The sequence below is a fragment of the Vanessa tameamea genome, chromosome 2 (assembly GCF_037043105.1).
Source record: "Vanessa tameamea isolate UH-Manoa-2023 chromosome 2, ilVanTame1 primary haplotype, whole genome shotgun sequence".
Taxonomy (NCBI): Eukaryota; Metazoa; Arthropoda; class Insecta; order Lepidoptera; family Nymphalidae; genus Vanessa; species Vanessa tameamea.
Genome location: NC_087310.1, coordinates 2,311,872 through 2,335,810, shown reverse-complemented (window position 1 = coordinate 2,335,810; position 23,939 = coordinate 2,311,872). Strand labels below are relative to the sequence as shown.

The 23,939-nt window shown below is 39.4% G+C and overlaps 3 protein-coding genes across 3 annotated transcripts in view; all 3 read right to left on the bottom strand.

The window, feature by feature from the left end:
* The window catches only part of LOC113398275 (septin-7), a 477,393-nt gene that overhangs the window by 232,264 nt on the left and 221,190 nt on the right, over positions 1-23,939 (bottom strand). The window lies entirely within an intron of this gene.
* On the bottom strand, positions 3,627-6,011 carry LOC135193416 (trypsin, alkaline B-like). The gene is made up of 4 exons (XM_064215819.1): positions 5,944-6,011; positions 5,593-5,758; positions 4,661-4,907; positions 3,627-4,000 (listed from the first exon to the last, which is right to left on the bottom strand). Exons 1-4 carry the CDS (start codon positions 5,990-5,992, stop codon positions 3,710-3,712), a joined length of 753 nt encoding a protein of 250 aa, XP_064071889.1. The 5' UTR covers positions 5,993-6,011; the 3' UTR covers positions 3,627-3,709.
* Positions 14,492-23,460, bottom strand: LOC135193467 (trypsin, alkaline B-like). The gene is made up of 4 exons (XM_064216040.1): positions 23,424-23,460; positions 16,481-16,646; positions 15,549-15,795; positions 14,492-14,865 (listed from the first exon to the last, which is right to left on the bottom strand). The coding sequence occupies exons 1-4, from the start codon at positions 23,458-23,460 to the stop codon at positions 14,575-14,577; spliced, it is 741 nt and encodes a 246-aa protein (XP_064072110.1). The 3' UTR covers positions 14,492-14,574.

Genomic DNA, 23,939 nt, shown 5'->3' with positions numbered 1-23,939 from the left:
GCATTAATTGTCAACGAGCAAAAATACATCGACACGTCGTAACACCCTTAGGCCAATTTCCACCGTCGCAGCGCTTCGAACATGTACACATCGATATAATTGGACCGCTACCACCGTCAAACGACCATCGATACTGCGTCACTATCATAGATCGCTGTACGAAGTGGCCCGAAGCAGTGCCGGTGCAGGAAATTACCGCCGAGAATGTAGCTAAAGTTTTTTATGAAAACTGGATCGCACGATTCGGTTGCCCGCTACGCATATCTACGGACCAAGGCCGCCAGTTCGAATCCGAGCTATTCAAATCCTTAATGAAAAAATTCGGAATAACAAGAATTCGAACCACTGCATATCATCCACAATCGAATGGCCAAGTCGAACGATGGCATCGAACATTAAAAGCGGCACTGATAGCACGAGAAGCCATAATACAATGGACGGATAAATTACCCACCGTGCTATTGGGCTTACGCACGGCGTTAAGAAAAGATAATTTTAGTCCTGCAATAATGACTTACGGAACAACATTACGAATACCTGCCGATTTCTTCGTGCCTACACAATCAAATATAAATGACACAGAGTACGTACGCCGCCTAACGGAAACCATGGCAACGCTACAACCAGCGCCACGCAAACACACTTCTCAACATAAACCATTCGTGTACAAAGACCTAACAACGTGTACGCATGTGTTTGTGCGCAATGATATGGTTCGAGCTCCGGTTACGCCGCCGTACGATGGTCCTTATAAAGTTTTAAAACGCTACGATAAATATTACAAAATTCAATTGCCCTTACGCACATCAGTCGTTAGTTTAGATAGACTCAAACCAGCCTACTACAATACGAATCCATCACCAGAAGAACTACCTCGTCAACCCAATACGACATCTGAATATACAACAAGATCTGGAAGAAAAATCAAACCTAAGGTACGATTTTCTTGAAGGGGAGTGATGTAGGAATTGCATTCAACATTATTGTTCATACATGCGTCGACGTCCAGAGACGCGCTCCGACTAAATTAAAAACCAAATTCGGGAGCTATTTATACTACGCGAAAATCGGCAAGCGCATACGGCGCTTACCCAGCGCGCTCTATCGGATTTTCGTGTCAACACACGAAATGAACATACGAAATTGCGACGTCGTCATTGGTCGAAAAATCGAACATTTAATTCGTAGTTTAATTTCTAAAATATTTTCAATTGTAATGTATAACTTTTAATTGGCTGAATCATAATTTTTATCATTGTAAATTGTGTAACTTTCTATTGGTAGAAAAGTAAGCGTTTTCTTTGGACGAAAGAATTTATGAATATGCACTGTAATTATTTCATTGGATAATATTATTCCTAGTTTTTGTATATATATCGACACATTTTTGAAATAAAATCATTCCGATCCGACCAGCAAGAAAGTGTTCTTTTACTCAAGAAATATCTACAACAAGTAAGCTAGGGACCAGTACCCCTACACATTCATAAATGAATTAAAATCGTTCGACTGATAAGTTTTCCCGCCATCAAGGTATCTGTTTGGTCAATGTTCATGTTACCAGATTAAAAATATAATGTTTAATAGGCAAAGTGACAGATACTCTGCTCTAATATACAGATAATAATAATTAATATAATATATGACGAAGTGGCTTTCCCCAGGTTGTTTTTAATAAACATGACGTCAGCATTGCTTGAATGTCAGTGTTTGGATATCTATCCAGCCTCGAAGGTATGAAATTAAAATATGAGTACACAGGAAATGTTCTTCTTTGATTTGTTCTAAGCTGAGGAGGTCCGATCGCTTCGACGGCTCGAACAAGCCTCTCAATTTTCAGTTTATATGTATTATCTATGCTCTCAATACCGGCGGACGCTCGGCCTTTTATAACAAAATTGGGTGGGGGAGCTATTCACTCAATATAACACCTATTTATGGACGCTAAATTATTTCAGACTAATTTAACATCTCAAAATTCACTAAATATTATTAATTTAATAATCAAACGGTTTTCAACTATTAAAATAATTAAAATAATCATTTCTTGGCACGTGTTTTTCTTAAATGTGTGGTTTGCCATGACATATATAAGATATAGTATTATATTCTAATTGAGTCCCTAGAGTGAGTCCTCTCACTCAAATTATATAAAGATAAACAACTATAATAATAAAAATACCAAACTATAATAATAATTAGAATACAATTAAAATAAATCAATAATAATATTTATATGACATAAAAGGTATTAAATTATCTACACAGTTAATAACATCTAACTATTAAATCTAACTATTAAAACCGTTACCTCAAGTTTCACAGTTTGCTATGACCAACAATTATCTATGCCTTGGTCATACAGTAATACTTTTTACTTTTGGCACTGATTGTTCATAGCCTGTGTTTGCATTAGATCTTGTACAGTCTGCTACGACCTACAACCATCTGTGCGATATCAATCGATTGATATGATTCGTTTCAGCACTGACTGCTAATAGCCTGCACTCATATCTGTATTACCATAACCTGTGACCGCACGGGTAGTACTCGATGTGTTTCTGATCGGAGTAATACATAGAGTGTTACTCCGGTCAAATGACCTGCGGCGGCGTTTCGAATGTAGCTTGTCGCTCCGCTTACTCTCTATGCTACAGATCCATTGTTTAAAAGTCCTGCTTACTATAAATGACGATTTCAAATCATTCTAATAAGTTAAAAATCACTGTAAACCACAAATTAAACATTAATAGGACTTTCTGAATTACAAACTGATGTATTTAAGCAAAACCAAGAATTAAAGACTTACAATTTTTAAAGGTAGGTATATATTATATAACATTGTAAGAAGTTTTAACAAACTTCAAAACTTAATTATTATTATATTCTGAAGAGATATACGCTATTAAAACACTGAAACACTATTCAATCACAAATTAAGAATCTCATCTATTAGGATAACTCACCAATACATCCAGCACATTGAATTTGATGTTTGAATTTAGTGCTAAGCCGATGATATAAAAATGCAAAAAGAACAAATACGAAAGTTTTTGAAACTTGGAAAGGCTTTTTTTATAGTGTGGCCAGTATAATTAAAAAAATACTCCAAATTAAAAAGTAATTATATCCATATTTAAATCAAATAAATAATTATGGAATAATTGATTAATTAAATATACGGTAAAATAAATGTGTCATAACAATTACTCTAACGATTTCCGATCGATTTTTTTAATCTTATGGCTAGTTATGTGTTTAGATTTCGAGTTATTACGTCGTATCGTTATAGCCGAGTGCATCGTCAACCCCGCGCCCCGCAATTCTGTCAGGAGGGGCAAGCTTATGGCGGCTTACCCATAATAGTGTATGTGAATTTATAATATAACTATCACAAGATTTTTTGGTGTCTTTTACATAAAAAATCCACATGACATAAAGTGACAATTTGTAAGCAGAATTGGCTCAAGTGTGCGACGCTACATTAAAAAAAAGATTATTTCTAATTTTATGTCTTCTGAAATCCTCAAACCCTAACAGTATTATTATAAATATTCATTACATTTATAGAAGAAAAGGTACATACATTTTAAATACCAAGTAATTTGTTCTAATATATTTTTAGAGTCATATTTTCATTAAACATATTACAAATAGTATTTCTTTGATGACATTTATATTATAAATGAATGCTTAAGATTTAAAAATCTTAAGCATTAGTTTGAATCCAGTCCGTATATTTTGAAACTCGTGTGAATACTGCAGGAAATTGTGGTAGTCCACAATCTTTGCCAAACGACACGACGCCTACGATCGCATTATTGTGAACAAGGGGCCCGCCAGAATCTCTAGTGCAGACACCATTATTTGCCTCCCTTGGTCCGGCACATAAAAGATATTCTGTTATTAGATTCATATTCCCATAGTTTTGTTGGCAAGTATTATGGTTAACTGTCCAAATCTGAACGTGACGGAGTTCCTCTGATGGTTGCCCATTGAACTAAAAATAAAAAAAATACATACACTTTGAAAGAAATCTCTCAGGATAATAGCCTAGTAAAGATATTCTATAAAAACTAATTTCGTAATTCAATCGTTAAATGTTGAAAATCGACTTAAGGTGATGTACCATTTTGATGCACGCTTTCATCGGTACAACTATTCTACTCAATGTCGTACTCTCTGATATTTCGCGAATGTATTCTGATGTGAGTTACGAAGTTGTTCTTATAGAATAGATCTACAGTAATTCAAATAAGTTATTGGTAATATAAATAAATGTCCCATTAATAGTTGTAATAAAAATCATTTGTTTCTGATATAAATCATCTCAATGTTTTTAAATTTAATTTTCTACAAAGAGTGTAGGAAACTTGGGTCGCAAAAAATAATTAGGACCAATTACTGCCACACATTTCGTTGATAGTTATTATTATCCTATCGAAAAGTAATAACCCGTATATGTCTCACTGCCAAAATCCTCTCCACTTGAGAAGACGAAATTCATCAACGAATTTCCTGAAACCAGTTTACTTCATCGCAATAATAAATCCTCTGAATATTTAGTAGTCTAATATTTCGACATATGAAATAAGCATTTAGATTGGATTGACAATACAGAAGTAAAACCGCTTAATTGTTTAAATCTAGAAATACTCACGGAAGTTTTTCCCCATCCTGCAGCCCAGACAACTTGATCATCGCCGATATGATATCCACCGATACGTCCCACTTGCACATTACCGCCAAACATAAATTCATTTCTTATTCTTATCACGCCGATATCATTTTTTGATGTCAGTGTATTGTAATTAAAGTGTTTAATCAAATCCATCACATTGTAAATCGTACCGCCACTGTTTCCAAAACTGGATCCAGCCCGAATGAGGAAATTCGAAGGTGAACCTCTAAAATGATGATCCGTGTTACATTTAGATTTAATAGTTCAATTGTGTTTAAATTAAATAACGTGGGTGGCCGAGCAAACGGTCCACCTGATGCTAACGCCAATACACCACCAACCTTGAAAATAAGATGTTATTTCCTTTTTACCCGTTGTAACACTAGTTTAGTTACCTTTCCGGAACCAAAATACAACAATACTGGGTATTCGACGGTTGAATATCTGATGAATACCATAAAGGATAAAGATCTTATCCGGACAGTCTTGCACAAAGTCTTACCTTCAAATGAACTCAGTAACTGTTAAAGCTAGTGGGTTGTCAAATAACAGTATATTTATTTTCTCTTTGAACCTAATGATAATGAAACACTCAAGCTGGCGTGTTGTTTTATCCTATGATACACTGACAGCTTAGTGTCATGTTAAGCCTGTTGTCATTCTGGATTTGATTTACTTGGTAGGTGCAAGCCTGTCTGGATAGGTATCACGCACTCATCATATTTTCTACCGCCAAGCAGCAATACTTACGATTGTTATGTTCCGGTTTGAAGGAAGAGCAAATCAATGTAATTACAAACACGTGATGTGATCTCAGTTCCCAAGGTCGATGGCGCAATATTATAAAGCGTTATTTTCGAAAACAGTAATTTTTGAGAACAATTTAGTGGTAATTATGGGTATTTACTCACATAAAGCAATGAGCAGCCGTAAGAACTGATCTATTGTTGATTATTGATCCACCGCAAATATGTTGGAAAATTATGCCATCTTGACTATATAAAACTCCTACCAAAAACGGATAGCGGCTAATATCGACCGTTGAACCGCCAACTATCCTTGATTCGATTGGTGAACCTGAAAAAGTGCCGTAACTATTAAGATTTTGTTATTTAAAAAAGCTAGACAAATTCTTCGCTGTAATCTTATTATTCATTTATTAAGTTAAAGTAATTGAAGTACATAATTAAAATGTTTTTTATAATATTATTATTCATTTATTAAGTATTTTTAACTAGGTAAATGTTATCGTTCCGACTTACCAAGAGCGACACTTAGACCAAGTGCCAAAAGGCAGATAATTTTGACCATTTTACTAAAGGAATATGACTGTACTAGATTGTAAATTTACTAGCCTGTCCTTTTATATTATCTAATTTTTTAAATATAATATAATATAGATAATAAGATAGATTACTATAAAACGATAAATACTAATATATTGATAATAGTAATTAAATAAATCATATTCAAATTATCAAAATAGGAAATACCCTGTAATTTTCATCATAATTTAGATTGTACCTTTAATTTTGATTACTACATTAAGCTTTAAAATTTCAAATATTCGCTTGCTAATTCGCTTACTTGAAATTGTTTCAGCTGTACTATTTAAAGCCTACTAGACGCTTCTGTCTTGGAAGACATGGCCATGATTTGAGAGCACTGCATATGTAGCCAATCAGCTCTAATGTGCTGGCAACCATTCACATTCCCGTCGACTTCCACAGCTGCACTATGGCAGAGAACGGTGTTTCGTTACTGATGCGGTTGAATCGATAGACCACCACTCGGTACCAGTTGTGCGGCTGGAACGACCTGCTTTAGCCGGCTAGGCCCGGGTGCGCGTATCTTCGACAGTCCAGGGCTTGGTAGTCTGCACAAAAGATGGCGTACCCTTTTATACCGCCGCATGTCATTTGTCCACCATTAGCGTGCAATGGACCAATGTTCGGAAGAAATCATTCCTCAATTCAGTATGACGAGATAGACATGAGTTACGAAATGAAGGAAACTAAAATATTCAATAATCCAAATCCTCCAAAATATTTTTTCACCTGGCCCTTTTGATCATAATGTAATCATAACATGTTTTAAAAGCCATGTAATCACAGAAAAACCGTCACAGTTCACGCATTTTGTACAAATATTTATAAATTTTATATGAAAACCTTCCTCGTTCATTGTTCTTTCTATTAGTTTAAAACGTATCAAAATCCGTTGAGCGGTTTAGAAGAAGTAAACAGAGAAAGAAACAAAAAGCGACTTTGTTTTATACTATTTATCAGATTACGGATATAGGAGAAGATACGTTTCGCACTAGATAATAACCTAAATTTAAAACGGGTGAACCGTTGTAATGTTATATTTTCATCTTAGCACTGGCTTTATTAATACGCGCACTAGCCTTATTACGCTTGGACTCGGTCGGTTCCGTCACACGGTTCGGGATGGTAACATCGCATACCGGCCTTCCATTACGTGCAAACATCAAATCATATGGCTTAAAACCAGTAGTGTCATTTAAAGTATTATTTATACCCGAAATTACGTCAGGTAGACAGTTAGACCAGTTATTCGCTGCTTCACTAGGATCAATGCAAAATTCAATCAAATGCAACAAACAATGCAAAAGTTCTTTTAATTCGTATCCTTTTTTGTCCTACAGAACGGACCCAAATGGTCGACATGTATCATTCTAAAAGGTTAATTGGGTTTAGGAATTGTATATAACTTTCCTTCTTTTTTTCCATACTCCCCCTTTCCATAAGCACAATTTAAACAAGATGTAACGTACTTTCGAATAAACCGTGACATTTTCGGTAACCAAAAATCATTTTTAATCAAATCAGTGCAACGTTTTAACCCTATGTGTCCTATCTCATCATGATGCATTTGTACAATTTTCCACCTAGCTGTTCCAGGCACTACGAGTCTGTTACCAGTGAGCGTCTTCCGATTCAACCTATCGTCTAACAGCACAAAATTATTAACAATATCGGGTCCTGCTGATCCGGTTTTCAGTTGATCGATTATATTTTTTAATTTATCATCCTGATATTGAGCAGTATCAGAACTGTGTCAATTGGATTCCTACTTAACGCGTCTACATGTTTCATGCGTTCGCCGGGTCTATATTCTACGCTAATATAATACTCCTGTATTAGCAACCACCATCTTGCAATGCGGGGAATCATGTCGCGTTTTGTAAGAGTGGCACGGACGGCGGTACAGTCTGTGACCACCTTTACGTGTTTACCTACAACATATACCCGAAACTTACGCAACGATTTCACAACGGCTAGGGTTTCAAGCTCATAACTATGATACATAGCTTCTTCCTTAGACGCCACTCGGCTAATATACATAACGGAACGCAAGGTACTATCGAACTAGTGTTGTAACAATATACCCGCTACGCCTAATTTGCATGCATCGGTATGTATTTCTATATTTAAATTTGGATCATATAAAGCTAAAACTGGTTTGGAGCACAAATGTTTCTTTAACTTATCAAAACTAGCAACCTGCTTATCACTCCATGCCCACGCACATTTTTCTTAGTTAATTCCGCTAAGGGGCGAGCTATAACTGCAAATTTATATATAAATTTTCGGAAGTAACTACAAAGACCTATAAACTGACGTACTTCATTTACATTTCTAGGTTCAGGACATTTTGAAACTGCCTTTAACTTTGGCTTTGCTGGTTGCAAACCGTCATGTGAAATTTCATGGCCTAAATAAGTCACTTAGTTTTCCAAAAAAAAAGCAGTTTTTATATTTAATTTTAAATTTTGAAATTAAATTTGCTGATACGTCACTTTATAAAGATTGTGACATTTGTGTACAGCGTATTGAACTAACTATTTTATTGACCGTTCGCATAAAGACTGAAGGTGCATTCGCTAAACCAAACGGCACACGCAGATATTCATAGTGACACTGTGGTGTAATAAAAGCAGTCTTATAAGTGTCTTCAGGCGCAATTAACAATTGATGATAACTTAGAGTCATATAAAGGCTCGTAAAATATATTTTACCGGCTAACTTTGAAATGTGATCGTCAATATTTGGCAAAAGATATCTTTCTTTTATAGTGATAGCGTTAAGAGCATGATAATGAACACATAACCGACTATCATCGTTATTTTTCCTTACTATAATAACTGGAGAGGCATATTTCAACTCGGATTCTTTGATGATTTCCCCATACTGATTTCAACTATAGCTACCCACTATTTACTATTATTATCTATGTCATTCGTGTGGAAGATGGAGGCAGACGGAAGTGTAGAACCATATGAATTTAAAACTTTAGTCATTAAATAGTCTGGCTTATGGTTGGGCAAAACATTACGCAATTTAGATAGTAATGGCTTGGCTGTTCTTATCCGGTTTGGCTAATTGGCAGATTCAACACAGCTATCTGCTTTTGCAAGAAACTCGCCTGCTTCTTAATTTTCGTTCTTAATACCAGTGTTAATAATCTTCAAGTAACCCTCATCGCCTCGAAGCAATGTTGCTGGTAATGAGAAGGATACTTCTTGCAACTCAAAATGACGCGTTGTTGTGCAGACATTATTTCCTTGGGAATTGCCTGGAACCCGAACTTTGATGATAGAGGTACCAGGTGGTAAGGATTCTTTGTTTGTTGTCACCACCCTAAATTTCTGGACATCTTCAATCGCCTGAAATTCTACTAATGGATCGAGTTCCAATCTTATTAGTCACCACAAGTGACATGCGATCAGCATTAATAACTGGTTGGTCGATCAATAAGTGAATATCTTGCATGTCAATCTGTGCTATATGTGTGGTACATTTTACTTTACTGTTATTGGTTTAGCATATAGCATTACACATGCCATGTCTAATATAACATATGCCGTAACTCATAATTACAGTTAAAAGTAAAAATTACAAAAAAAAACGAATTAATAAACTGATTTAAGTTTGATTTTACTTTATGTCATCAAGCACAATATGCATAAATAAAATAGGTTTTAACTGTTTTCTTTCCTGTAGTAGTCAGGATTGGCAAAATTAAAGATTTGTATAACTAGTGTTATAACTAGTGTAGTAGTACCACTCTCTCACTCAAAATCGGCGTAAAGTGGTAGCTATGCTACCGCGTTTCGTCCGGTATGTGAGAGTCCCGGAGGCCCGATCCCTCTCCCCCTAAACATAATGGTTGTGCAGAATTTGGTTTCATTACCCCAGGAGGGTACCATCAGGGACTGCGGTGGAGAATCCCTCTTTGGGCATCCATGCTCAGGACGTACACCACCTGAGCAGGGATGCCCAGGCTGCCCTCCGAATTCTGGGGGGGACAATTTTGCGCTCGCCACTGTTCGGGGCAAGCGGAGCAGGCATCATAAGGCAACCCCTACCACCCACACTGTGGACTTCTGCAACATAAGGGGACTCAACTCCAACTTGAACGCCGTTCACTTTCACCTTGAGACGGCGAAGCCGGCCTTGCTATTTCTTACCGAAACCCAGATATCCTCTCCTGCCAATACGACATTTCTTTCTTACCCCGGGTACAAATTGGAACATTCTTTTGTACCACGAGCTGGGGTGTGCGTTTACGTCAGAGATGATATCTGCTCTCGACGCCTCGACAGCCTTGTAGGGTAGGACCTATCGATTATCTGGCTGCGTGTAGACTGCGACGACCATCCACGAATCTACGCGTGCCTTTATAGGTCCCATAGCGGTAATGCCGAAACCGACCGACTGGTTGAGCACGTCCAAGTGGCTACAGATTCCGTGCTGCAGCAGATCCCATTCGCAGAGATCGTAATTCTTGGCGATTTTAATGCCCACCATGCCGAATGGCTTGGATCACGCACTACCGATCATGCGGGTAGATCTGTTCTCGACTTCGCTTTAGCATACGATTTGACACAACTGGTCACCTCGCCAACGCGAATACTGGACGTGGAGGATCATATATCTTCCCTGTTGGATCTTCTGCTGACTTCCCATCCGGATGGCTACCAGGTTATCGTCGATCCCCCTCTGGGCTCGTCGGACCACTGTCTCGTCCGGAGTACAGTGCCGGTGGCGCGGTACTCACGACCTCGTTTTGTGGGCTGCCACCGAGTGTGGCACTACAAGTCAGCAGATTGGGATGGGATGCGGTCCTTCTTTGCATCCTACCCATGGGGGCAGGTTTGTTTCTCGCCGGATGATCCGAGCGTTGTTGCAGACTCTGTCGCCGATGTGGTACTTCAGGGTATGGAACTGTTCATTCCGTATTCTGCGGTCCCTATCGGTGGCAAGTCCCAGCCCTGGTTTGGTCGTTTCTGCAAAACGGCTTCACGCCGAAAATGGGAGCGCTACCAAGACTGGGCTAACGCATCGGCGTCTCGTGATGTAAATACCAGCGCATTCAGAAAGGAATATAACTCTGCCTCTAGGTCCTTCAAAAACGTGATTGCTAAGGCGAAGACGGAGTACATCGGCAGAATTGGCGAGAGACTGGTGCGCCTCCCTTCAGGAACACGTGCGTTCTGGTCTCTCGCTAAGGTGGTCTTAGGGAATTTCTGTCAGCCCTCTTTTCCATCTTTGCACAGAGACGGTGAGTCATTGGCCCATACCGCGAAGGAGAAAGCTGATCTTTTAGGCTCTCTCTTCGCGGCGAACTCGACTCTAGATGACAGAGGAAAGTCACCACCAACAATCCCGCGGTATGATACCACGATGCCGGAGGTTACATTCCGGCAAAGTGCAGTTCGTAAAGCACTTCTTTCCTTGGATATTCATAAGTCGAGTGGACCCGATGGCATTCCTCCAATCGTGCTACGGACTTGTGCTCTCGAGTTGGCACCGGTCTTAACGCGTCTTTTCCGGCAATCCTATGCATTCGGCGTCGTCCCGAACTCCTGGAAGACTGCTTTGGTGCATCCGATCTCTAAAAAGGGCAACCGCTCAGACCCGTCCAATTATAGGCCTATAGCCATCACCTCCTTGTTCTCCAAGGTAATAGAGTGCATTATTAACTGCCAGCTCCTGCGGTACCAAGAGGAGTACCAGCTGATCAGCGACCGCCAGTACGGTTTCCGTCGGGGTCGCTCAGCCGGTGATCTTCTAGTTTATCTGACTCATAAATGGGCGGAAGCAGTTGAGAGCAAGGGGGAGGCATTAGCAGCCAGTCTGGACATAGCGAAGGCCTTCGATCGCGTATGGCACAAAGCGCTTCTTTCGAAGCTTCCTTCCTATGGGCTTCCCGGGAAATTATGCAATTGGATTACCAGTTTTTTGGCAGATCGGAGCATCAAAGTCGTTGTCGACGGTGCGTGCTCTGACTTAAAATTCGTCAATGCTGGTGTTCCACAAGGCTGCGTTCTATCACCCACTCTGTTTCTTCTGCATATCAATGACTTGTTGCAAATCAGTAACATTCACTGCTATGCAGACGATAGCACCGTAGACACCTCATACACCGGCCGTGCTAATATTTCTCGGGAAAACGTCGAAGAAAACCAGAACAAACTTGTGTCTGAAATCGAGTCTTCGTTAAACAGTCTCGAACTGGGGCCGGTTAAACCTAGTCCATTTCAACTCCAAAAAGACGCAAGTTTGCGCGTTAACTGCTAAAAAAACACCATTTGTCGTATCTCCACTATTTGAGAATATTCCATTAGCCGCCACAGCTAGTATAGGAATACTTGGCGTCGATATTTCGAGCCTCGTTCAGTTCCGCGGTCAATTGGAAGGCAAAGCCAAATTGGCATCAAAAAAGCTCGGTGTGCTCAGCAAGGCAAGACAGTATTTCACGTCGGCCCATCGTCTAAGACTCTACAAGGCACAAATTCGGCCACACTCTGCTCACTACTGCTCTCACCTCTGGGCGGGTGCTCCCCAGTACCAGCTCCTTCCATTCGACCGTATCCAACGTAGAGCGGTTCGAATTATCGACGATCAAGCCCTTTCCGATCTGCTTGATCCTATGGTTTGGCGTAGAGATGTTGGATCGCTCTGCATCTTCTACAGAATTTATCACGGGGAATGTTCCGATGAATTGTTCGGATTAATCCCGGTTGCTGAATATCACCTTCGGACATCTCGCCAAAATTCAAAATATCACCCACACCACCTAGATGTCCGAAAATCCACAACAGCGCGATTTTTAAGACATTTTCTGCCTCGCACAACCATTCTGTGGAACCAGCTTTCGCCGGCGGTTTTTCCGAACCGATACGACTTGGGAACCTTCAAGAAAAGAGCGTACTCTTTCCTGAAAGGCCGGCACCGCACCTGCAAGCCCCCCGGTGTTGCAGATATCCATGAGCGGTGGTAGTCACTTTCCATCAGGTGAGCTTCCTGCTCGTTTGCCACCTCTAACATAAAAAAAAAAAAATTAGTGAGTCCTCTCACTCAAATTATATAAAGATAAACAACTATAATAATAATACCAAACTATAATAATAATTAGAATACAATTAAAATAAATCAATAATAATATTTATATAGATATTATAACTATTAAAACCGTTACCTCAAGTTTCACAGTTTGCTATGATCAACAATTATCTATGCCTTGGTCAGACAGTAATACTTTTTACTTTTGGCACTGATTGTTCATAGCCTGTGTTTGCATTAGATCTTGTACAGTCTGCTACGACCTACAACCATCTGTGCGATATCAATCGATTGATATGATTCGTTTCAGCACTGACTGCTAATAGCCTGCACTCATATCTGTATTACCATAACCTGTGACCGCACGGGTAGTACTCGATGTGTTTCTGATCGGAGTAATACATAGAGTGTTACTCCGGTCAAATGACCTGCGGCGGCGTTTCGAATGTAGCTTGTCGCTCCGCTTACTCTCTATGCTACAGATCCATTGTTTAAAAGTCCTGCTTACTATAAATGACGATTTCAAATCATTCTAATAAGTTAAAAATCACTGTAAACCACAAATTAAACATGAATAGGACTTTCTGAATTACAAACTGACGCATTTAAGCAAAACCAAGAATTAAAGACTTACAATTTTTAAAGGTAGGTATATATTACATAACATTGTAAGAAGTTTTAACAAACTTCAAAACTTAATTATTATTATATTCTGAAGAGATATATGCTATTAAAACACTATTCAATCACAAATTAAGAATCTCATCTATTAGGATAACTCACCAATACATCCAGCATATTGAATTTGATGTTTGAATTTAGTGCTAAGCCGATGATATAAAAATGCAAAAAGAAGAAATACGAAAGTTTTTGAAACTTGGAAAGGTTTAGTGTGGCCAGTATAATTAAAAAAATACTCCAAATTAAAAAGTAATTATATCCATATTTATATCAAATAAATAATTATGGAATAATTGATTAATTAAATATACGGTAAAATAAATGTGTCATAACAAATACTCTAACGATTTCCGATCGATTTTTTTTAATCTTATGGCTAGTTATGTGTTTAGATTTCGAGTTATTACGTCGTATCGTTATAGCCGAGTGCATCGTCAACCCCGCGCCCCGCAATTCTGTCAGGAGGGGCAAGCTTATGGCGGCTTACCCATAATAGTGTATGTGAATTTATAATATAACTATCACAAGATTTTTTGGTGTCTTTTACATAAAAAATCCACATGACATAAAGTGACAATTTGTAAGCAGAATTGGCTCAAGTGTGCGACGCTACATTAAAAAAAAGATTGTTTTCTAATTTTATGTCTTCTGAAATCCTCAAACCCTAACAGTATTATTATAAATATTCATTACATTTATAGAAGAAAAGGTACATAAATTTTAAATACCAAGTAATTTGTTCTAATATATTTTTAGAGTGATATTTTCATTAAACATATTACAAATAGTATTTCTTTGATGACATTTATATTATAAATGAATGCTTAAGATTTAAAAATCTTAAGCATTAGTTTGAATCCAGTCCGTATATTTTGAAACTCGTGTGAATACTCCAGGATATTCTGGTTGTCCACAATCTGCGCCAAGCGACACGACGCCTACGACCGCATTATCGTGAACAAGGGGCCCGCCAGAATCTCCACTGCAGATACCATTATTTGCCTCCCTTGGTCCGGCACATAAAACATATTCTGTTATTACATTCATAGTCCCATAGTTTTGTCGGCAAGTATTTTGGTTAACTGTCCAAATCTGAACGTGACGGAGTTCCTCTGATGGTTGCCCATTGAACTAAAAATAAAAAAATACATACGCTTTGAAATAAATCTTTCAGGATAATAGCATAATAAAGATATTCTACAAAAACTAATTTCGTAACTCAATCGTTAAATGTTGAAAGTCGACTTAAGGTGATATACCATTTTGATGCACGCTTTCATCGGTACAACTATTCTACTCAATGTCGTACTCTCTGATATTTCGCGAATGTATTCTGATGTGAGTTACGAAGTTGTTCTTATAGAATAGATCTACAGTAATTCAAATAAGTTATTGGTAATATAAATAAATGTCCCATTAATAGTTGTAATAAAAAACATTTGTTTCTGATATAAATCATCTCAATGTTTTTAAATTTAATTTTCTACAAAGAGTGTAGGAAACTTGGGTCGCAAAAAATAATTAGGACCAATTACTGTCACACATTTCGTTGATAGTTATTATTATACTATCGAAAATATATGTATATGTCTCATCCCGTATATGTCTCACTGCCAAAATCCTCTCCACTTGAGAAGACAAAATTCATCAACGAATTTCCTGAAACCAGTTTACTTCATCACAATAATAAATCCTCTGAATAATTATGCTTATTATTTAGTAGTCTAATATTTCGACATATGAAATAAGCATTTAGATGGGATTGACAATACAGAAGTAAAACCGCTTAATTGTTTAAATCTAGAAATACTCACGGAAGTATGTCCCCATCCTGCAGCCCAGACAACTTGATCATCGCCGATCTGATATCCACCGATACGTCCCACTTGCACATTACCGCCAAACATAAATTCATTTCTTATTCTTATCACGCCGATATCATGTTTTGCTGTGTGTGTTTCGTAATTAAAATGTCCAATCATATTCATCACATTGTAAATCGTACCGCCACTGTTTGCAAAACTGGATCCAGCCCGAATGAGTAAATTCGAAGGTGAACCTCTAAAATGATGATCCGTGTTACATTTAGATTTAATAGTTCAATTGTGTTTAAATTAAATAACGTGGGTGGCCGAGCAAACGGTCCACCTGATGCTAACGCCAATACACCACCAACCTTGAAAATAAGATGTTATTTCCTTTTTACCTGTTGTAACACTAGTTTAATTACCTTTCCGGAACCAAAACACAACAGTACTGGGTATTCGACGGTTGAATATCTGATGAATACCATAAAGGATAAAGATCTTATCCGGACAGTCTTGCACAAAGTCTTACCTTCAAATGAACTCAGTAACTGTTAAAGCTAGTGGGTTGTCAAATAACAGTATATTTATTTTCTCTTTGAACCTAATGATAATGAAACACTCAAGCTGGCGTGTTGTTTTATCCTATGATACACTGACAGCTTAGTGTCATGTTAAGCCTGTTGTCATTCTGGATTTGATTTACTTGGTAGGTGCAAGCCTGTCTGGATAGGTATCACGCACTCATCATATTTTCTACCGCCAAGCAGCAATACTTACGATTGTTATGTTCCGGTTTGAAGGAAGAGCAAATCAATGTAATTACAAACACGTGATGTGATCTCAGTTCCCAAGGTCGATGGCGCAATATTATAAAGCGTAATTTTCGAAAACAGTAATTTTTGAGAACAATTTAGTGGTAATTATGGGTATTTACTCACAAAAAGCAATGAGCAGCCGTAAGAACTGATCTATTGTTGATTATTGATCCACCGCAAATATGATGGAAAATTATGCCATCTTGACTATATAAAACTACTACCAAAAACGGATAGCGGCTAATATCGACCGTTGAACCGCCAACTATTCTTGATTCGATTGGTGAACCTGAAAAAGTGCCGTAACTATTAAGATTTTGTTATTTAAAAAAGCTAGACAAATTCTTCGCTGTAATTTTATTATTCATTTATGAAGTTAAAGTAATTGAAGTACATAATTAAAATGTTTTTATAATATTATTATTCATTTATTAAGTATTTTTAACTAGGTAAATGTTATCGTTCCGACTTACCAAGAGCGACACTTAGACTGAGTGCCAAAAGGCAGATAATTTTGACCATTCTACTAAAGGAATATGACTGTACTAGATTGTAAATTTACTAGCCTGTCCTTTTATATTATCTATTTTTTTAAATATAATATAATATAGATAATAAGATAGATTACTATAAAAACGATAAATACTAATATATTGATAATAGTAATTAAATAAATCATATTCAAATTATCAAAATAGGAAATACCCTGTAATTTTCATCATAATTTAGATTGTACCTTTAATTTTGATTACTACATTAAGCTTTAAAATTTCAAATATTCGCTTGCTAATTCGCTTACTTGAAATTGTTTCAGCTGTACTATTTAAAGCCTACTAGACGCTTCTGTCTTGGAAGACATGGCCATGATTTGAGAGCACTGCATATGTAGCCAATCAGCTCTAATGTGCTGGCAACCATTCACATTCCCGTCGACTTCCACAGCTGCACTATGGCAGAGAACGGTGTTTCGTTACTGATGCGGTTGAATCGATAGACCACCACTCGGTACCAGTTGTGCGGCTGGAACGACCTGCTTTAGCCGGCTAGGCCCGGGTGCGCGTATCTTCGACAGTCCAGGGCTTGGTAGTCTGCACAAAAGATGGCGTACCCTTTTATACCGCCGCATGTCATTTGTCCACCATTAGCGTGCAATGGACCAATGTTCGGAAGAAATCATTCCTCAATTCAGTATGACGAGATAGACATGAGTTACGAAATGAAGGAAACTAAAATATTCAATAATCCAAATCCTCCAAAATATTTTTTCACCTGGCCCTTTTGATCATAATGTAATCATAACATGTTTTAAAAGCCATGTAATCACAGAAAAACCGTCACAGTTCACGCATTTTGTACAAATATTTATAAATTTTATATGAAAACCTTCCTCGTTTATTGTTCTTTCTATTAGTTTAAAACGTATCAAAATCCGTTGAGCGGTTTAGAAGAAGTAAACAGAGAAAGAAACAAAAAGCGACTTTGTTTTATACTATTTATCAGATTACGGATATAGGAGAAGATACGTTTCGCACTAGATAATAACCTAAATTTAAAACGGGTGAACCGTTGTAATGTTATATTTTCATCTTAGCACTGGCTTTATTAATACGCGCACTAGCCTTATTACGCTTGGACTCGGTCGGTTCCGTCACACGGTTCGGGATGGTAACATCGCATACCGGCCTTCCATTACGTGCAAACATCAAATCATATGGCTTAAAACCAGTAGTGTCATTTAAAGTATTATTTATACCCGAAATTACGTCAGGTAGACAGTTAGACCAGTTATTCGCTGCTTCACTAGGATCAATGCAAAATTCAATCAAATGCAACAAACAATGCAAAAGTTCTTTTAATTCGTATCCTTTTTTGTCCTACAGAACGGACCCAAATGGTCGACATGTATCATTCTAAAAGGTTAATTGGGTTTAGGAATTGTATATAACTTTCCTTCTTTTTTTCCATACTCCCCCTTTCCATAAGCACAATTTAAACAAGATGTAACGTACTTTCGAATAAACCGTGACATTTTCGGTAACCAAAAATCATTTTTAATCAAATCAGTGCAACGTTTTAACCCTATGTGTCCTATCTCATCATGATGCATTTGTACAATTTTCCACCTAGCTGTTCCAGGCACTACGAGTCTGTTACCAGTGAGCGTCTTCCGATTCAACCTATCGTCTAACAGCACAAAATTATTAACAATATCGGGTCCTGCTGATCCGGTTTTCAGTTGATCGATTATATTTTTTAATTTATCATCCTGATATTGAGCAGTATCAGAACTGTGTCAATTGGATTCCTACTTAACGCGTCTACATGTTTCATGCGTTCGCCGGGTCTATATTCTACGCTAATATAATACTCCTGTATTAGCAACCACCATCTTGCAATGCGGGGAATCATGTCGCGTTTTGTAAGAGTGGCACGGACGGCGGTACAGTCTGTGACCACCTTTACGTGTTTACCTACAACATATACCCGAAACTTACGCAACGATTTCACAACGGCTAGGGTTTCAAGCTCATAACTATGATACATAGCTTCTTCCTTAGACGCCACTCGGCTAATATACATAACGGAACGCAAGGTACTATCGAACTAGTGTTGTAACAATATACCCGCTACGCCTAATTTGCATGCATCGGTATGTATTTCTATATTTAAATTTGGATCATATAAAGCTAAAACTGGTTTGGAGCACAAATGTTTCTTTAACTTATCAAAACTAGCAACCTGCTTATCACTCCATGCCCACGCACATTTTTCTTAGTTAATTCCGCTAAGGGGCGAGCTATAACTGCAAATTTATATATAAATTTTCGGAAGTAACTACAAAGACCTATAAACTGACGTACTTCATTTACATTTCTAGGTTCAGGAAATTTTGAAACTGCCTTTAACTTTGGCTTTGCTGGTTGCAAACCGTCATGTGAAATTTCATGGCCTAAATAAGTCACTTAGTTTTCCAAAAAAAAAGCAGTTTTTATATTTAATTTTAAATTTTGAAATTAAATTTGCTGATACGTCACTTTATAAAGATTGTGACATTTGTGTACAGCGTATTGAACTAACTATTTTATTGACCGTTCGCATAAAGACTGAAGGTGCATTCGCTAAACCAAACGGCACACGCAGATATTCATAGTGACACTGTGGTGTAATAAAAGCAGTCTTATAAGTGTCTTCAGGCGCAATTAACAATTGATGATAACTTAGAGTCATATAAAGGCTCGTAAAATATATTTTACCGGCTAACTTTGAAATGTGATCGTCAATATTTGGCAAAAGATATCTTTCTTTTATAGTGATAGCGTTAAGAGCATGATAATGAACACATAACCGACTATCATCGTTATTTTTCCTTACTATAATAACTGGAGAGGCATATTTCAACTCGGATTCTTTGATGATTTCCCCATACTGATTTCAACTATAGCTACCCACTATTTACTATTATTATCTATGTCATTCGTGTGGAAGATGGAGGCAGACGGAAGTGTAGAACCATATGAATTTAAAACTTTAGTCATTAAATAGTCTGGCTTATGGTTGGGCAAAACATTACGCAATTTAGATAGTAATGGCTTGGCTGTTCTTATCCGGTTTGGCTAATTGGCAGATTCAACACAGCTATCTGCTTTTGCAAGAAACTCGCCTGCTTCTTAATTTTCGTTCTTAATACCAGTGTTAATAATCTTCAAGTAACCCTCATCGCCTCGAAGCAATGTTGCTGGTAATGAGAAGGATACTTCTTGCAACTCAAAATGACGCGTTGTTGTGCAGACATTATTTCCTTGGGAATTGCCTGGAACCCGAACTTTGATGATAGAGGTACCAGGTGGTAAGGATTCTTTGTTTGTTGTCACCACCCTAAATTTCTGGACATCTTCAATCGCCTGAAATTCTACTAATGGATCGAGTTCCAATCTTATTAGTCACCACAAGTGACATGCGATCAGCATTAATAACTGGTTGGTCGATCAATAAGTGAATATCTTGCATGTCAATCTGTGCTATATGTGTGGTACATTTTACTTTACTGTTATTGGTTTAGCATATAGCATTACACATGCCATGTCTAATATAACATATGCCGTAACTCATAATTACAGTTAAAAGTAAAAATTACAAAAAAAAACGAATTAATAAACTGATTTAAGTTTGATTTTACTTTATGTCATCAAGCACAATATGCATAAATAAAATAGGTTTTAACTGTTTTCTTTCCTGTAGTAGTCAGGATTGGCAAAATTAAAGATTTGTATAACTAGTGTTATAACTAGTGTAGTAGTACCACTCTCTCACTCAAAATCGGCGTAAAGTGGTAGCTATGCTACCGCGTTTCGTCCGGTATGTGAGAGTCCCGGAGGCCCGATCCCTCTCCCCCTAAACATAATGGTTGTGCAGAATTTGGTTTCATTACCCCAGGAGGGTACCATCAGGGACTGCGGTGGAGAATCCCTCTTTGGGCATCCATGCTCAGGACGTACACCACCTGAGCAGGGATGCCCAGGCTGCCCTCCGAATTCTGGGGGGGACAATTTTGCGCTCGCCACTGTTCGGGGCAAGCGGAGCAGGCATCATAAGGCAACCCCTACCACCCACACTGTGGACTTCTGCAACATAAGGGGACTCAACTCCAACTTGAACGCCGTTCACTTTCACCTTGAGACGGCGAAGCCGGCCTTGCTATTTCTTACCGAAACCCAGATATCCTCTCCTGCCAATACGACATTTCTTTCTTACCCCGGGTACAAATTGGAACATTCTTTTGTACCACGAGCTGGGGTGTGCGTTTACGTCAGAGATGATATCTGCTCTCGACGCCTCGACAGCCTTGTAGGGTAGGACCTATCGATTATCTGGCTGCGTGTAGACTGCGACGACCATCCACGAATCTACGCGTGCCTTTATAGGTCCCATAGCGGTAATGCCGAAACCGACCGACTGGTTGAGCACGTCCAAGTGGCTACAGATTCCGTGCTGCAGCAGATCCCATTCGCAGAGATCGTAATTCTTGGCGATTTTAATGCCCACCATGCCGAATGGCTTGGATCACGCACTACCGATCATGCGGGTAGATCTGTTCTCGACTTCGCTTTAGCATACGATTTGACACAACTGGTCACCTCGCCAACGCGAATACTGGACGTGGAGGATCATATATCTTCCCTGTTGGATCTTCTGCTGACTTCCCATCCGGATGGCTACCAGGTTATCGTCGATCCCCCTCTGGGCTCGTCGGACCACTGTCTCGTCCGGAGTACAGTGCCGGTGGCGCGGTACTCACGACCTCGTTTTGTGGGCTGCCACCGAGTGTGGCACTACAAGTCAGCAGATTGGGATGGGATGCGGTCCTTCTTTGCATCCTACCCATGGGGGCAGGTTTGTTTCTCGCCGGATGATCCGAGCGTTGTTGCAGACTCTGTCGCCGATGTGGTACTTCAGGGTATGGAACTGTTCATTCCGTATTCTGCGGTCCCTATCGGTGGCAAGTCCCAGCCCTGGTTTGGTCGTTTCTGCAAAACGGCTTCACGCCGAAAATGGGAGCGCTACCAAGACTGGGCTAACGCATCGGCGTCTCGTGATGTAAATACCAGCGCATTCAGAAAGGAATATAACTCTGCCTCTAGGTCCTTCAAAAACGTGATTGCTAAGGCGAAGACGGAGTACATCGGCAGAATTGGCGAGAGACTGGTGCGCCTCCCTTCAGGAACACGTGCGTTCTGGTCTCTCGCTAAGGTGGTCTTAGGGAATTTCTGTCAGCCCTCTTTTCCATCTTTGCACAGAGACGGTGAGTCATTGGCCCATACCGCGAAGGAGAAAGCTGATCTTTTAGGCTCTCTCTTCGCGGCGAACTCGACTCTAGATGACAGAGGAAAGTCACCACCAACAATCCCGCGGTATGATACCACGATGCCGGAGGTTACATTCCGGCAAAGTGCAGTTCGTAAAGCACTTCTTTCCTTGGATATTCATAAGTCGAGTGGACCCGATGGCATTCCTCCAATCGTGCTACGGACTTGTGCTCTCGAGTTGGCACCGGTCTTAACGCGTCTTTTCCGGCAATCCTATGCATTCGGCGTCGTCCCGAACTCCTGGAAGACTGCTTTGGTGCATCCGATCTCTAAAAAGGGCAACCGCTCAGACCCGTCCAATTATAGGCCTATAGCCATCACCTCCTTGTTCTCCAAGGTAATAGAGTGCATTATTAACTGCCAGCTCCTGCGGTACCAAGAGGAGTACCAGCTGATCAGCGACCGCCAGTACGGTTTCCGTCGGGGTCGCTCAGCCGGTGATCTTCTAGTTTATCTGACTCATAAATGGGCGGAAGCAGTTGAGAGCAAGGGGGAGGCATTAGCAGCCAGTCTGGACATAGCGAAGGCCTTCGATCGCGTATGGCACAAAGCGCTTCTTTCGAAGCTTCCTTCCTATGGGCTTCCCGGGAAATTATGCAATTGGATTACCAGTTTTTTGGCAGATCGGAGCATCAAAGTCGTTGTCGACGGTGCGTGCTCTGACTTAAAATTCGTCAATGCTGGTGTTCCACAAGGCTGCGTTCTATCACCCACTCTGTTTCTTCTGCATATCAATGACTTGTTGCAAATCAGTAACATTCACTGCTATGCAGACGATAGCACCGTAGACACCTCATACACCGGCCGTGCTAATATTTCTCGGGAAAACGTCGAAGAAAACCAGAACAAACTTGTGTCTGAAATCGAGTCTTCGTTAAACAGTCTCGAACTGGGGCCGGTTAAACCTAGTCCATTTCAACTCCAAAAAGACGCAAGTTTGCGCGTTAACTGCTAAAAAAACACCATTTGTCGTATCTCCACTATTTGAGAATATTCCATTAGCCGCCACAGCTAGTATAGGAATACTTGGCGTCGATATTTCGAGCCTCGTTCAGTTCCGCGGTCAATTGGAAGGCAAAGCCAAATTGGCATCAAAAAAGCTCGGTGTGCTCAGCAAGGCAAGACAGTATTTCACGTCGGCCCATCGTCTAAGACTCTACAAGGCACAAATTCGGCCACACTCTGCTCACTACTGCTCTCACCTCTGGGCGGGTGCTCCCCAGTACCAGCTCCTTCCATTCGACCGTATCCAACGTAGAGCGGTTCGAATTATCGACGATCAAGCCCTTTCCGATCTGCTTGATCCTATGGTTTGGCGTAGAGATGTTGGATCGCTCTGCATCTTCTACAGAATTTATCACGGGGAATGTTCCGATGAATTGTTCGGATTAATCCCGGTTGCTGAATATCACCTTCGGACATCTCGCCAAAATTCAAAATATCACCCACACCACCTAGATGTCCGAAAATCCACAACAGCGCGATTTTTAAGACATTTTCTGCCTCGCACAACCATTCTGTGGAACCAGCTTTCGCCGGCGGTTTTTCCGAACCGATACGACTTGGGAACCTTCAAGAAAAGAGCGTACTCTTTCCTGAAAGGCCGGCACCGCACCTGCAAGCCCCCCGGTGTTGCAGATATCCATGAGCGGTGGTAGTCACTTTCCATCAGGTGAGCTTCCTGCTCGTTTGCCACCTCTAACATAAAAAAAAAAAAA

What these genes read in the sequence shown, in the direction of transcription:
- LOC135193416 (XM_064215819.1), bottom strand. Translation starts at nt 5,992, where the DNA reads ATGGTCAAAATTATCTGCCTTTTGGCACTTGGTCTAAGTGTCGCTCTT. An exon ending in TGGTCTAAGTGTCGCTCTTG is followed by an intron (nt 5,759 to 5,943) that starts GTAAGTCGGAAC and finishes GCACTTTTTCAG; the next exon opens with GTTCACCAATCGAATCAAGG. An exon ending in CAGGATGGGGAAAAACTTCC is followed by an intron (nt 4,001 to 4,660) that starts GTGAGTATTTCT and finishes TTTTATTTTTAG; the next exon opens with TTCAATGGGCAACCATCAGA.
- LOC135193467 (XM_064216040.1), bottom strand. Translation starts at nt 23,460, where the DNA reads ATGGAAGGAGCTGGTACTGGGGAGCACCCGCCCAGAG. An exon ending in TGGGGAGCACCCGCCCAGAG is followed by an intron (nt 16,647 to 23,423) that starts GTGAGAGCAGTA and finishes GCACTTTTTCAG; the next exon opens with GTTCACCAATCGAATCAAGA. An exon ending in ACGGCTGCTCATTGCTTTTT is followed by an intron (nt 15,796 to 16,480) that starts GTGAGTAAATAC and finishes TCATCATTTTAG; the next exon opens with AGGTTCACCTTCGAATTTAC.